The 13927-nt window shown below is 41.5% G+C and overlaps 1 protein-coding gene across 5 annotated transcripts in view; it reads right to left on the reverse strand.

Annotated features, from left to right (window-relative positions):
* Positions 1-13927, reverse strand: part of KMT5B (lysine methyltransferase 5B) — a 53049-nt gene that overhangs the window by 20262 nt on the left and 18860 nt on the right. For 3 of the 5 annotated variants that reach the window (XM_002921295.4, XM_034646019.1, XM_034646022.1), the window contains exons 2-4: positions 13245-13480; positions 6866-7013; positions 2294-2362 (exon numbers count right to left, since the gene is read on the reverse strand). In XM_002921295.4, the coding sequence (XP_002921341.3) occupies positions 2294-2362; positions 6866-7013; positions 13245-13404 (377 nt within the window). In that variant the 5' untranslated portion in view covers positions 13405-13480. The remainder of the gene's footprint in view (positions 1-2293; positions 2363-6865; positions 7014-13244; positions 13481-13927) is intronic. The other 2 variants (XM_034646020.1, XM_034646021.1) reach the window with 2 other exon arrangements.

Here is a 13927-nt window from a genome sequence, read left to right on the forward strand (position 1 = left end):
TTTTGTCAAGAGTGGGTTTCTTAGAAAACCTAAACCCTCCTTGCCGCAACGCTCCACTATGAAGTTCCCTGCACAGGAAGGACAGACGAGACGCCCCAGCAGTCGTCGGCTGAGGCACACCTCTTTGAGCAAGACAAAATATGAAATGGCAGGAAACAGATGACCCATGTTTTGTGGAGTAAACAGAAAAGCAACGGTTCGCTTAGAGGTAACACGAGGCACCATCTAGGATGGTAAGTGGCGGGGCTACAAAGCACAGAAAGCGCAGGGCCATCTCTTAACATTTCACGTGGAACTGAGCGATGGTGACCTTCTATTTCAACATAACCGCACGGCTCGACGCATTAGAAAGCAAGCCAAAGTCAGGGCTAAATTCACCTAAAGCTCTTCAGAACGTGTCAGAAAAATGCGCTGCAGACCCGGAATGCACGCTGCCTCTTCCTGACAGGCTCTGTGTGCGCTCTCCACGTCCGGAAACATGTTCCTCCCTCTCTGAAAACGCCTGCCAGCTCTCCTCAGCTTTGCTTATTACTCTTTGTTCATGACGCCAAACAATTTATATGCTGAAACCAACACAAAATACTCAAGCGGCGATTCGGTAATCGTCTGCCTTCGGTGTCTCCCGGGCTGACTCCGCCTCTGCTTCCTGACCTCTATTGCTTCGAACACAAACAAATGCCCCGAAACTGTCCCTTGCTACTATTCGCCGGCAAGAACCTCCATTTCACTTAAGATACACTTTACTGCCAAAGCTGACTGAGTTGGCTGCTAGAGGCGTGAAATGATAGGGAGGCAAAGGAGGAAGAAATGGTTCTGGGCGCAGACAGGAAGGGGACGAGACCGTTGTTTCCGATAACCCTAAGAAGTGTATCAAAATCACCTGGCTGACAGTTCAAGTCAAATCCCAGTATAACAGATACTGCGGGGAGATAAAATTACTAATAACGTAAGATTGTTACAACTAATGGGGCCAGAGCAAAAGACACTGAAGACCCTAGAAAAAAAGTGTTTTCTATTACTGAGGAGAAAAATACCCTTCGTCCTCTTCTTAAGCACAATCATTCTAAACCTACCATGCAAACTGTACAACGCTATCCTCACACCACAGTTCTTAAAGCTAGAAGAATATTTAGGTTATGTGAAAAACACTCTTGTTCCCTAAATGAGGAAAACAAGGCCTAATGAGGGCTGTTAATGGAGGGACTATTATTACCCAGGCCTCGTGCCCAGTCCTACTCTCACACATAGACTCTGAGGCCCTCTGGTGTTTCATGATCAGAATAGGATTTGACTTGCGTTCGCCACTGAGCACAGCACAGAGCCCAGCCAGAGACAGCGAAAGGGGTGGACACAAAAAGAACACTTTTGAATTTAGTATCTGGGGGGTGGCCAGTGGCATGGCAGGGGAGGCAAGAGACAGGTATTTAGCATTTCCAAATCAGTACGTCCCTCTTCCCTCTCTTAATACAAACTTTACAACTTTAAATAAACCAAACATTTTTCTCTTCCCACACCTCTGATCAATGGCTGGCATAAGAAATACAAAGATATGTCACTTAAATAATTTATTATTAAAAAGGGCAGAAAGAAACATGAATTCACACTCCCACACACCTGTTCCCCACTCTTTCCAGAGACTGACTTCCCAGGTTTTCTTGCTATTTGGTTTTTCTGTTTCCAAACCCAAGTGACACTGTGGCAATGAAGGGAAGCTGCAGATTTGTGTTAGCTGTACTACTGTGCCCTTCCATTAGCATGTACACCCAAGAGCTGACTGGAGGGAGGGGAAAGAGGACGGGGACAGAGAAAAGGGAGCAAGGGAAGGAGAGAGGAAGAGAGAGAAAACGCTCAAATATTTAAGATATAAAATAAGAAGACCGTGAGGCAACATTGTGAACACATTTCCCCCTTTGAAGAAAGTTCAACTGCACACGGACAGTCGTAGATGCTGAGGAATCAGGCTAGAACCACAGCTCTTCTTTCCGTCGGGACCTGAAAGGAAACGACCACCACAGACATACCTGGCTGAGGCCTGGATCAGTGCTCAGCTAATCCAGGGAGTGACTCCTGATCTTTTGATGAACGCTTTCTCTTAAAATTACCCTGTTATGGAGTTCAAGTGGTTTTTTTAAATACAGCTATTACTAAGATCAAACTATTTTAAAAGGTTTGCAAAATGTTCTAAAAATCGCGTTTATGCTGACACCTCCAATTACTTAACACAAAAGAACATCATAAAGACTCAAACAGGTTAGTTGGTATCTTATTATTGTCTGTAATGCACTCTACCTACCTCACAGGGTTGTTGTGAGGAAAACTGTCAGATTTTGAAAAATGCCTTGAGCTCCTCGAAGGAAAGGCGCTATATAAATGCAAAAACAAACAACAACAATAAAAACTATTTGTATAAGTTGTATTTATAACTTCTAAACAGACTTACAATACTAGTTGTCCCACAGTCCTTAAAACGTTGTGACACTTAAGAGCTTTGTGCAGCCGGGGGCAGACTCAGTTACAAAGGCCAAGATGCCGAAACTCTCCTTCCCATATGACATCCTTTACCCCTTGATCACGTTAAGTTAGAAGGCCTCAAAATGTCATGTTTTCTAATCAAGCACTTGATTTTAAAGTGACATTTAAAATGATTTATAAGTTCACACCCCATACTGGATATGAAAAATCAAATATACAAATAAGCAAAATTAAAATTAGATGGTTACAAGTAGAAGGATGAGACAGGCCGAAGTATAATTTGGATTAGAAAAATAGAGAAAAGTTCCAAAAATCCTGGGAGGATTCTTCCCATTTCTTCATCGTGTTATTTTCTGCTCAGCATCCCACATTCCCCCAGGAGATGGAAACCTCCAGGTCACGCAGCCTACAACAAGGGGCGTTATGGAAGGCATCTACCCCTGCTTTACACTATCACAGCTCCGCGTGCTTTTAAAAAAATTAGAGACGTTAAAAAAAAACCAGAGACGTGACGAGTAACTCTGTTCTCTGGTTAAAAGGAAGAATTTCATTTTCATAACTGACAGAAGTCACCTAAATCTAAATATTTCCCAATAAACTGAAATTACTACTTTGTTTGTACCATTTCTACAGAGTCATGCTCTCTAGAGTCAACTCTGACTTACTTGTTCGTAAATGTAGGGATTTATCAAGATTAAAACAAGCATTCATAACAGAGCCAGCTAGAGAAATTCTTAAATTGTTAAGTATCTACTGTATCTGAACATGGTTTCTGATGGCACACTGAAAGAAGCAGAGGGAGGGAAAAGGGCATAAAACAGAGAAACTGAAAAAGGACAATCAAATTACAGATGTACAAACATGGGAATGAGGAGATCACTCCTACAAGTGACAGACAGCTTGGACAGTGAGGATCCGAGCTCCAGGCACGTCGTTCATTAGAAAGAGAAGTCCATACACTTAATTTAAGAAACAGTCAAAATTATTCTAACGCAGCACTACTGATTTTCCTCATTTCCTATAAAACGGTTATCTTTAGAATGGCATAAGTCAACATTCTGATAAATTCTTGCTCCAAAGGTGAAGAATTAGAAGACACAGAGTAAGCCCACTCCACTAAGATTAAATGAACACGTATGCCTTTCACTAAGACTGACAAGCTTCATTAATAAAACTTCTGTGTACTCCCCAAACGGCAGGTTACCAAAGAGTCTGTTAAAAGACCTTTGAAATGGGAGCGCCTGGGTAGTTCAGTCAGTTAAGTGTCGGACTCTTGGTTTTGACTCAGGTCGTGATCTCAGAGTTGTGGGATCGAGCCCCATGTCAGGCTGCATGCTCAGTGGGGAGGAGTCTACTTGAGGACTCTCTCTTTTCCCCCCCTCTGACCCCCGCCCACCCCGCAGGCACGTGCTCTGTCTCAAAGAAATAAATAAATCTTAAAAAAAAAAAAAAAAAGACCTTTGAAATGAACAGCTCTAGTGAAAGGCAGACAGCGCTGGGGGTCACAGCAGCATTGCCTGCTCAGCCACGCAGGCCCGAGGTGGTCTAGACAGGGCAGAGCACAACCATCTACACCACCAACGGCTACTCGAAGAACTCTTGGATTAGAATTACATGTGGTACTGGAAAATATGAACAGACGTTTTCTTCTGGATGTTTAATGTGGTTTAACCAATATTTGATCCCGCATTTTAATTTAGGGGTACCTGGATACAGTAATGTCTTAAATTTTAACAATATTTGTGGACAACCCTAAAGTTTACATCTTAGGACTGCATGTTTTTATTTACTTTTTAAAAGATTTTATTTATTTACTTTAGAGAGAGAGAGACAGTGCAAGAGCAGGTGTGTGCGAGGGCAGGGGAGGCAGGGAGAGAGGGAGAGAATCTCAAGCAGACTCCGTGCTGAGCACGGAAACCGAAGCAGGGCTTGATCCCAGGACCCTGAGATCACAACCTGAGCTGAAACCAAGAGTCGGACACACAAATGACTATGCCACCTGGGTGCCCCAGACTGCTCATTTTTAAATGAGCCTAGGAAACTACCGATAACGAACTTTTTATCCACTTATTACATCACAACAAAGCTCAGCAGGCCATATGGCCTAGGGACCTTGCTATTCCAAGTATACTTGGCAGTTTCTTAGAAATGGAGCATCTCAGGCCCCAGCCCACAGCTACTCAATCAGAACCTGCATCTGAACAAGCCTCCCCAAGTGACTCACATGTAAACTAATTATGGGAAGCAGTTGTCAAGGAGGACTTTTATTTAAAAATATGAGTTCTAGCCTACTGCAGAGGCCACTACCAGGTAACCGCTCATCTTCTGGAACAAGAATAGCTAGGGGACAGGAGACTGAATACACAGGAATTCTTTCCTAAATGACTGAATATTTTGTTGTAATTCTGATGCAACTCTTTTTTTTTTTTTTTAATTTATTTATTCGACAGAGATAAAGACAGCCAGCGAGAGAGGGAACACAAGCAGGGGGAGTGGGAGAGGAAGAAGCAGGCTCATATCAGAGGAGCCTGATGTGGGGCTCGATCCCATAACGCCAGGATCACGCCCTGAGCCGAAGGCAGACGCCCAACCGCTGTGCCACCCAGGCGCCCCTGATGCAACTCTTTCTAAGATGGCTTACATGCTTCCATATTTCAGTATACAAGACATAATGAACATGACCTCTTTGTTCTCTTTCTTGATGACTCCAGGTCATAATTATGGGCCTTTGCAGTAATACCCTGAATATCTCTAAGACTGTTAAGTGAAAGTGAGTCACGTTTCTTAAATATTATCAGGATCTTCTAGGAGAACAGGCACTGGCCTCACTGGGAAAGAAGGGAAATGGACTTAAAAATACTGCAAACCAGATTTTAACTGGATACTAGGGCAACCAGTCCTGCTGACTTTCCAGATAACAGCCATCCACCTGCCTACTCAGAAAATTTAGGTGTCTGCCCTCTAATGGCAGGGAGCTATTCATGAGTTCTCAAGTCCACTCCAACTTGTCACTTCATTTTAGCAAGGAAAGATCTATGATGACAGGAAATCACATGAAAATACCAAAGGCTCAGGGCGCCTAGGTGGCTCAGTCAGTTAAAGAGCTGCCTTCGGTTCAAGTCATGATCCTGGGGTCCTGAGACTGAGCCCCATGTCAGGCTCCCTGCTCAGCAGGGAGTCTGCCTCTCCCTCTCTCTCTCACCCTACTCATCCCCCCCCCAATAAAATCTTTAAAAAGAAAGAAAGAGAGAGAGAGAGAGAGAGAGAGAAAGAAAGAAAGAAAGAAAAAAAGAAAGAAAGAAAGAGAGAGAAAAAGAAGAAAGAGGAAATATGTAAGGCTCATTTTTATCTGAATTACTTCTTTCTCGATTTAGAATATAATTGATAAATCATATAGTCTCTTGTTTTAAATTCTCGCAAGGGACTGAATTAAAAGCAGTAAAAATGGCACAAGATTTCCTCTAATCACCTTTACTCACCAATTCCTCCCTCCCCCCACTATCACCTGGTGATCAAGTCCCTCTAGGGCTGTGTTACTGGCCCTGGAGCTACAAACACGAGCGTATGTGTGTGGAAGGTGGGAGGGATCAGGGCCCTAAGAAGTGGCTCTACATTCTCAATCCCTGCTGTTACACTCTTTCGCCAGCCTTGAAAACCCTTTGGCACTCAAGTTAAGAGGTAAAGAAAATTTGTGAAATTCCAACTTAGCGTCCGGTAGCAATTATGAAATTATCTAATCGCCTTTTTTGGGAGAAAGATATGTTTAAGAGAATATGAATTTAAAAATTTAAAGGATAATAGATTCCAAAATCAATGTAATACTATTTTATACAGATGGCGTGTGATACTCATGCTCAGTAAAGCACTTACAACATCTCTTTTCTTATCTGTGTACTGAACAGAAGCACGTCTTTAAAAATATTCACTCTTACTTACAATGATTAGCTGAATCTCAAAGCTTAAACATGATCGCAAAATTCTCTCTATATATTTGCAATTATTTAAAAGAAAAAAATTCTATAATAAAATCATGAAAAAAAACCCCTGACGTAACCTACTTTGAACAGGAAAAAAAAACATATACATTTTCAAGGTTTCACAAGATTTTTCTTTCAGCTAAGATAATTATCATTAACATTTAAAATAGAAAATGAGATGCTCCTCCAGCTTTATATTTTAATAGAAACGGCCTGAGATAAAATAAGAATACAGAATTAAAACTGACAAGACCCTTGGAAGATTCTGTTGCTTTTCCTGGCTCATACATGGAAAATCTACAGCAAAGACCTTTCCTTTAGTGTCAGTTTCAATTCTGACTAAAAGTAAAATTAGCATCTCTGCTTAAATTCAGCAGCATCATCTGCTCCACTTCAAGATAAAGACTTACAATTACCTAGTATTCATTTTGTGTGTTTGAAAACCTAAATAGGGATCAAGAACCAAACTGGTCGCCAGGTCATCATTCTCACAGAGCTCCTTGGCAGACATTCCAGAAGATGGTACATATCGACTCTGTCCTTCAAATCCCGAATTACCATTACCTACGAAAAGAAGAAGAAAGAAAAGTAACTCAAATTGAAAACTACTTAAATTTATCTGTAAAACCTTTAGCTTCACTGCCCTCTCAAGCTAGTAATTCAGAATTGAAATTACTTGTTTCAATCTTTAAGAGCTGAGTACCTTTTGCANGTTTAATTAAGAGCTGAGTACCTTTTGCATAAACAGAAAAACAAATATAGTAAATTATAGAGAGTAGTTTGGTTAGTAGATGCTATTATCAGGTTTCCCAAGAACAGGGTCTGACTATGTGAGAGGATTTTGGGCTCNTTAAGAGCTGAGTACCTTTTGCATAAACAGAAAAACAAATATAGTAAATTATAGAGAGCAGTTTGGTTAGTAGATGCTATTATCAGGTTTCCCAAGAACAGGGTCTGACTATGTGAGAGGATTTTGGGCTCAGATGCCTTACTGGCCCCTTCGAGGAAGATGAGAAGCAGGGGATGAGTGGACGTTCATTACCACAGCGAGGGAGCATCAAGGGCCGGTACAGACGGGAGGGAGGGGCAAGGAAACAAGAAGAGCACAAGACACACTCCGCAGCAAGTGCCAGAAGGGTGGATCTCAAGGACCAAAAGGGGCCCCAAGGAGATCACTTCACCTTCCTGCTTTTGGGCAGGTGGATGAGAACTATCCTCACTTCACTGGTAACCGGTTAAGAAACTCGATTAAGAGTCAGGCAGCAGAAGCGAGGAAAGAAGCAGAGGGAACGACAGGCCGGTATCTACCTGTCTGAAACAGATTTTGAACGAATGGACAAAAACAGCAAAGCGCCGGAGATACCTAACTGAAGTAACTGGGTTTGGTGGGAGAAGAAACACAGCACGCAGAGTGGACAGGAAGGCCACACTTGTCTGGGTGAAGTTTCACCGGTGCTGACTGAAGTCTGCCACGTAGGTCAGCGACAGTCTTTTCAGCCATGTAATTATGCCAACAGTATAACTTTAAACCTCTTGCAACGGAAGTCACAGTGAGAGGTAACCTTCTTTTCTACACTCTTCCAAAAAACAAATTAAACACTAAACATGCAAGTCCCAATCAAAAGGTAGGTATATGTTCTGCAATCAAACTGTTTGCATGCAGGTATGTAAAAGCTATCCAAGTTGGTATATATTCTATTTTCTTTACTGAAATGTAATTCACATACCATAGGATTCACCCATTTCAAGCGTACAGTTTAATGGATTTTAAGGTATTCACAGAACTGTGTAGCCATCACCACAATCAATTCTGGAACGTTTTCATCACCCCCAAAACAAACCCCACACCCATGAGCAGTCACTATTGATTCTCCCTTCCCCCAGCCCCTGGCAACCACTAATCTACTATCTCTATGGATTTGCCTGGAGTGAAAATTTCGTATCGATGTAAGAAATCATACGATATGAGGTCTTTTGTGATTGGCTTCTTTCAATTAGCATGTTTTCAGGGTGAATCCATGTGGTACCATACAGCAGTACTTTATTCCTTATTATGGCCAAATATCCCTTTGTGTGGACAGATCACATTTTGTTAGTTCATCAGTTGAAGGACACTGGGCTGTTCTCACTTTTGGGCTATTATGAACAATGTTTCTATGAACATTCATGTTAAAGTTTCTGTGTATACCTACGTTTTCCATTCTCTTAGGCACGTACCTAGGAGTGGAAGAGCTAGGTCATATGATAACTCTAGGTTTAGCCTACTGAGAAACTGCCAGACTGTTTTCCGAAGTGGCTGAGCCATTTTACATTCCCACCAGCAGTATATGATTGTTTCTAAATTCTCCACAGCACCACCAACATCTGCTACTATCTGTCCTTTTAGTTTGACACATTCTGGCGGTTGTGAAGTGCTATCTTGTGCTTTTGATATGCATTTCCCAGATGACTAATGATTTCAAGCATCTTTTCACATACTGGCCATTTGTGTATCTTTGGAGAAATGTCTATTCAGATTCCCTTGCTCATTTTTAACTGGAGTTTGTCTTTTACTGCTGACTTATAAGAGTTCTTTGTATATTCTAAATACCAGTCCTTTATCAGATATGTGATTTGAAAATGTTTTTTTTTCTCTTTCTGTGAGTTGTCTTTTCATGTTCTTGATGTTATCCCTTAAAGCACAAAAGTCTGTAACTTTAATGAATTTCAATTTATCTTTTATTTTTCCTCTTGTTCCTTGTGCTTTTAGTGTCCTAAGAAACCACTGCCTAATCCAAAGTCATAAAAATTTATGCTTATGTTCTCTAGGAATTTTATACTTAAGGTCTTTGATCCATTTTGAGTTAATTTCTCACATATAGTGTGAGGCTGGGTCCAACTTCATCCTTTTGCATGTGGGTATCCAGTTTTCCCAGCATCATTTATTGAAAGACTATTCTTTCCCCAATTAATTTTCTTGGCATGCTTGTCAAAAAATCAACTGACTGTGAACAAGAAGGTTTATTTCTAGACTCTCGATTCTATTCCATGGATATATGTCTAGCCACATGCCAATGTCACACTGCAGTTTTGTAGTAAGTTCTGAAAATGCGAAGTGCGGGTGTGCCATCTTTGTTCTTTTTTCAAGACTGTTTTGGCTACTCTGGGTCCCCTGAATTTCCATAAGAATTTTAGGATTGGCTTGCCAATTTCTCTGCAAAGAAGCCAAGTGAAATTTTGATAGGGACTGTGTTCAATCTGTAGATCATTTGCGGAGTACTGCCATAGTAACAACATTAAGTCTTCTAATCAATGAACATGGGATGTCTTTCCATTTATTTAGGTCTTTTAAAATTTCTTTCAACAATGACTTGTACTTTTCAGAGTGTAAGTTTTACAGTATAACAGTATAACTGTTTTACAGTATAACTATTGTTGGCATATTGCTCTATCCTCTTGAACTCATTTATCAGTTCCAATAGTTTTTAAGTGGATTCCTTAGAATTTTTTATATACACAATCATGTCATCTGCAAACAGATTATTTTACTTCTTCCTTTCCAATCTGGATGCCTTTTAATTTTCTTGCCTAACTACCACGGTTAGAACCTCTAGCACAAGGCTGAACAGAAGTGGTAAGAACAGATACTCTTGTCTTGTCCCCGATCTTAGGGGAAAAGCATTTAATCTTTCACCATTAAATAGGACATCAGCTGTGGGTTTTTATAGATGCCCTTTACAGGCTGAAGAATTTCCTTCTATTCTTGGTTTGTCAGGTCTTTTTACCCTACAAGGGTGTTGAATTCTGTCAAATGCTTTTTCTGCATCTACTGAAATGATCATATGGTTTTGTCCTTCATGTTATTGATGTGGTAGTAGTACATTAGTTTCCAGGTATTAAGCCAACTTTGCATTCCTGGGATAAATCCCACTTGCTTATGCTATAGAACTCTTCCTATTCCTTGCTGGATTTGGTCTGAAGGTATTTTAGTGAGGATTTTGTATCCATATGTATTAGAGATATTGGTCTACAGTTTTTGGGGTATTTTTTCTTGTGATATCTTTGGTTTTGGTGGCAGAATAATAGTGGTCTCATTGGGGCGCCTGGGTGGCACAGCAGTTAAGCATCTGCCTTCGGCTCAGGGCATGATCCCGGTGTTGTGGGATCGAGCCCCACGTCAGGCTCCTCCGCTGTGGGCCTGCTTCTTCCTCTCCCCCACTCCCCCTGCTTGTGTTCCCTCTCTCGCTGGCTGTCTCTATCTCTGTCAAATAAATAAATAAAATCTTAAAAAAAAAAATAGTGGTCTCATTGCATGAGGAAGTGCTGCTCCCTTCCCTTTTTTTTTTTTGGAACAGTGTGTGAAGAATTGGTGTCAATTCTTCTTTAAGTATCAGCCAGTATTCACCAACAAAGCCATCCAGGCCTGAAATTTTCTTAGTAGTGTTTTTTAAAAATTACTGATTCAGCCTCTTTACTTGCTACAGGTTTATTCAGATTCTCTATTTCTTCTTGAATCAGTTTTGGTAGTTTGTTGCTTTCTAGGAATTTGTTCGTTTAATCTAAGTTATCTAATGTGTTGGTATCCAGGTGTTCAGAATATTGAGTTGTAACCTTTTTTACTTCTGTGAGGCCGTAGTAATATCCCCTCTTTCATTCCTGAGTCTCCTCTTTTTCTTGATTAGTCTTGGGTAAAGGTTTTGCCAATTTTGTTGATCGTTTTCTTTTTTTTCAAAGAGTCAACTTTTAGCTTTGCTGATTTTCTGTTGTCCTTCTTTATCCTGTAAATTTCCACTCTATATAATTTCCTTCCTTCTGCTTGCTTTGTGTTTAGTTTGCTCTGCTTTTTCTGGTGTTTTAAGGTAAGAAGTTACGTTACCAATGAACAGTTATCTTTCTTTTTTAATACAGATGTTCACAACTATAAATTTCCTCTGGGCATCGCTTTAGTTGCATCCTGTAAGTTATAGTATGTTGTATCCTCATTTTCAATCATCTTGAAGTACTTTCTCATTTCTCTTTGGATTTCCTCTTTAACTCATTGGTTATTTAGGAGTGTGTTGCTTAATTTCCACATATTTGTGATTTTCTCAAATTTCTAAAGTTATTCATTTCTAATTTTACTCCAGTGTAATCAGAGAACATACATGGTATGATTCCAATCCTTTAACATTTATTGAGGCTTGTTGCATGGCCTAGCCTACGGTCTACCCCGAAGAATGTTCCATGTGCACCTAAGAAGAACGTGCACTGTTGCGCTGAGTGGTGCATTATACAGTGTCTGTCAGGAAGAACTAGTTTAGGGTACTGTTGAAGTCTTTCTTCTCTGTTGATCTTTTGCCTAGTTGTTCATTACTGAAGTCTCCATATTACTGCTGAACTCTCTATTTCTCCCTTCAGTTTTGTCCATTTCTGCGTCACGTACTTTGCGGCTCTGCTGTTCGGTGAAGTCACTGTAGTTACTGCGGATGGAGCACAACTCTGTTTTGCTTCATCGTCAGCTCTCGCTTTGTGCTATTCCCGTCCAGTGATATTCAGTGTGATGCTGTCCATCTTCACACTCACTGGATTTTCCCAGCCTGTCCTCAGAATCGGTCTACACTTGCCAAAGTGCAGCACATGTAACGATCACTTTCTACATTACATACTTCCGACAATTAAACTAAGGTCTTTTGCTCTATGATGCACAAAAGGAGGCCAACAGCCATTTGAAAAAACAAAAAAAAAAACAACGAAAAAAAGTTGCCTAGTCTACTGATCAGAGCCAATACCACTTGCTACGGTCACTACATTTATCATTTCCTCCAGGTTCCCATCACATGCTCTAGGGTGAGCAGGTGTCCATGAGGAGGAGAATCTATTCAGTCTTGGGCTCTCTCCCTAACTCCTAGCCAGAGCAGGGCTTTCTGCCTAGTTTTTTACAGAAGTAGTGACCTGCTCGGACATGGAAACGTTAAGGGCAGCCTGGGCCCAATAAACTGCATAAACCTCTAAACGTCAGGGAGGTAATCAATCCGAACTGGTGCAACCGATCCGAAACTGCTTCAAGTCCCAGGCAAATCCAACTCTACTCAGGCCAGGCCAACTGCAACACAAACTAAAGCTATTCTGTAGGGGCCGAATGAACCTTAGGAGAAGCAAGAACAGAGAAAGCTGTCCCCCTTCACACCGCTGGGTATCTTCATCCAGCTGCCTACTTACGTTCACGCTTATCCTGGGGCACTGTCCTGCTCTCGAGAGAACGACTTCTTGAACTCTCAACAGTAGCCTCCTTCTCACCAAGAGGAGCAAGGCAAAAAAGTAACTCATTATCACCATGCTCCAGTGTCAGGATAAACGACTGCTCACCCCACATAAACAGAAGAAATTGGACAATTTGGGAAGCTGCCCTAAATGTCACTTCTCCTCTAGAGTTGACTTGATTATTCATATTGCTAAGTTTTCAAAGAAAGACATACTTACACTTACATCAGATGTAAAAAATATGGTTTGAACTTGTAGGAAATCCAGTGGCAGCACTTTAGTATTTTTCTATAGATCAGATTAAACACTCAGGTATACATTCTACAAAATATAACTTAAGGTCATGGATATAAGAGCAAAATTACAGTTATCATATTAAGCATTAAACTAGAGGTATGCACATCAGGTGAGTATAAGAATTGGTGTAACTCTGAAAGGGTGAAAAAACTCCACTGTTAATTCTGAGAACATGAACAACTGTTCTGAAAAGAACAGAGACAGAATACACATTACAAGCTGCAAAGAATTACCGCCCAGATCACAATGAAAAGAAGGACAGTCGCACTGTGTACATACATCTGCTTGACCTCCTCTCAACTGCGTGTTTGCCAGCCTTCGTGGCCTCCTTTCCCGCGTGCTGCAATTTTGATTGATTCTGCTGATGGTCATTAGACAACTTGCCTCCACTCCTCCTGCCATTCACCACCATGTTCTTGGATTCTCCCAACCACTTCATGCCCACAGACCGCCTGACCCAGGTGCATTGAGTCGCTCTCTTCAGATAGCTTAGAGAATAATTCCAACGTTCTCTCCTGACAGAAACAAAACATGGAAAACAAAACCGGGAGGTAAATACATAAAAGATCATACTACCCGGACTCCCGAGAAAGATACAAAGTATTACGTCTTTGGTGGCGGGAGCAGCAGGGCCGCAAGGACGGAGGAATGGGAGAGGCCGAGGCCCAGCCGCCACCACCGCGGGGCCGCCCCACCAAGCACGCCAAGTCCGCGCAGGGCACGATCCAAGGCGTGCCACGGCGCTGCTCAAGGACAAGCGCACCCTCAAGTTCATTGAGGAAGGGGTGGGGACACACATCTGTGCCAAGAGGAAGAGAGAGAAGCTGAGCGCCGCCGCCCTGGCAGCCATGAAGAAGGCAGCAGCCAAGGACTGAACCCCACCCCTCTGTATATAATAAAGCCTTTTTCTGGGGGGAAAGGTAATTTAGTAACTAACGTTTCCACTCTTTAAAGACCACTTG

The sequence above is a fragment of the Ailuropoda melanoleuca genome, chromosome 16 (genome assembly GCF_002007445.2).
Source record: "Ailuropoda melanoleuca isolate Jingjing chromosome 16, ASM200744v2, whole genome shotgun sequence".
Classification (NCBI taxonomy): domain Eukaryota; kingdom Metazoa; phylum Chordata; class Mammalia; order Carnivora; family Ursidae; genus Ailuropoda; species Ailuropoda melanoleuca.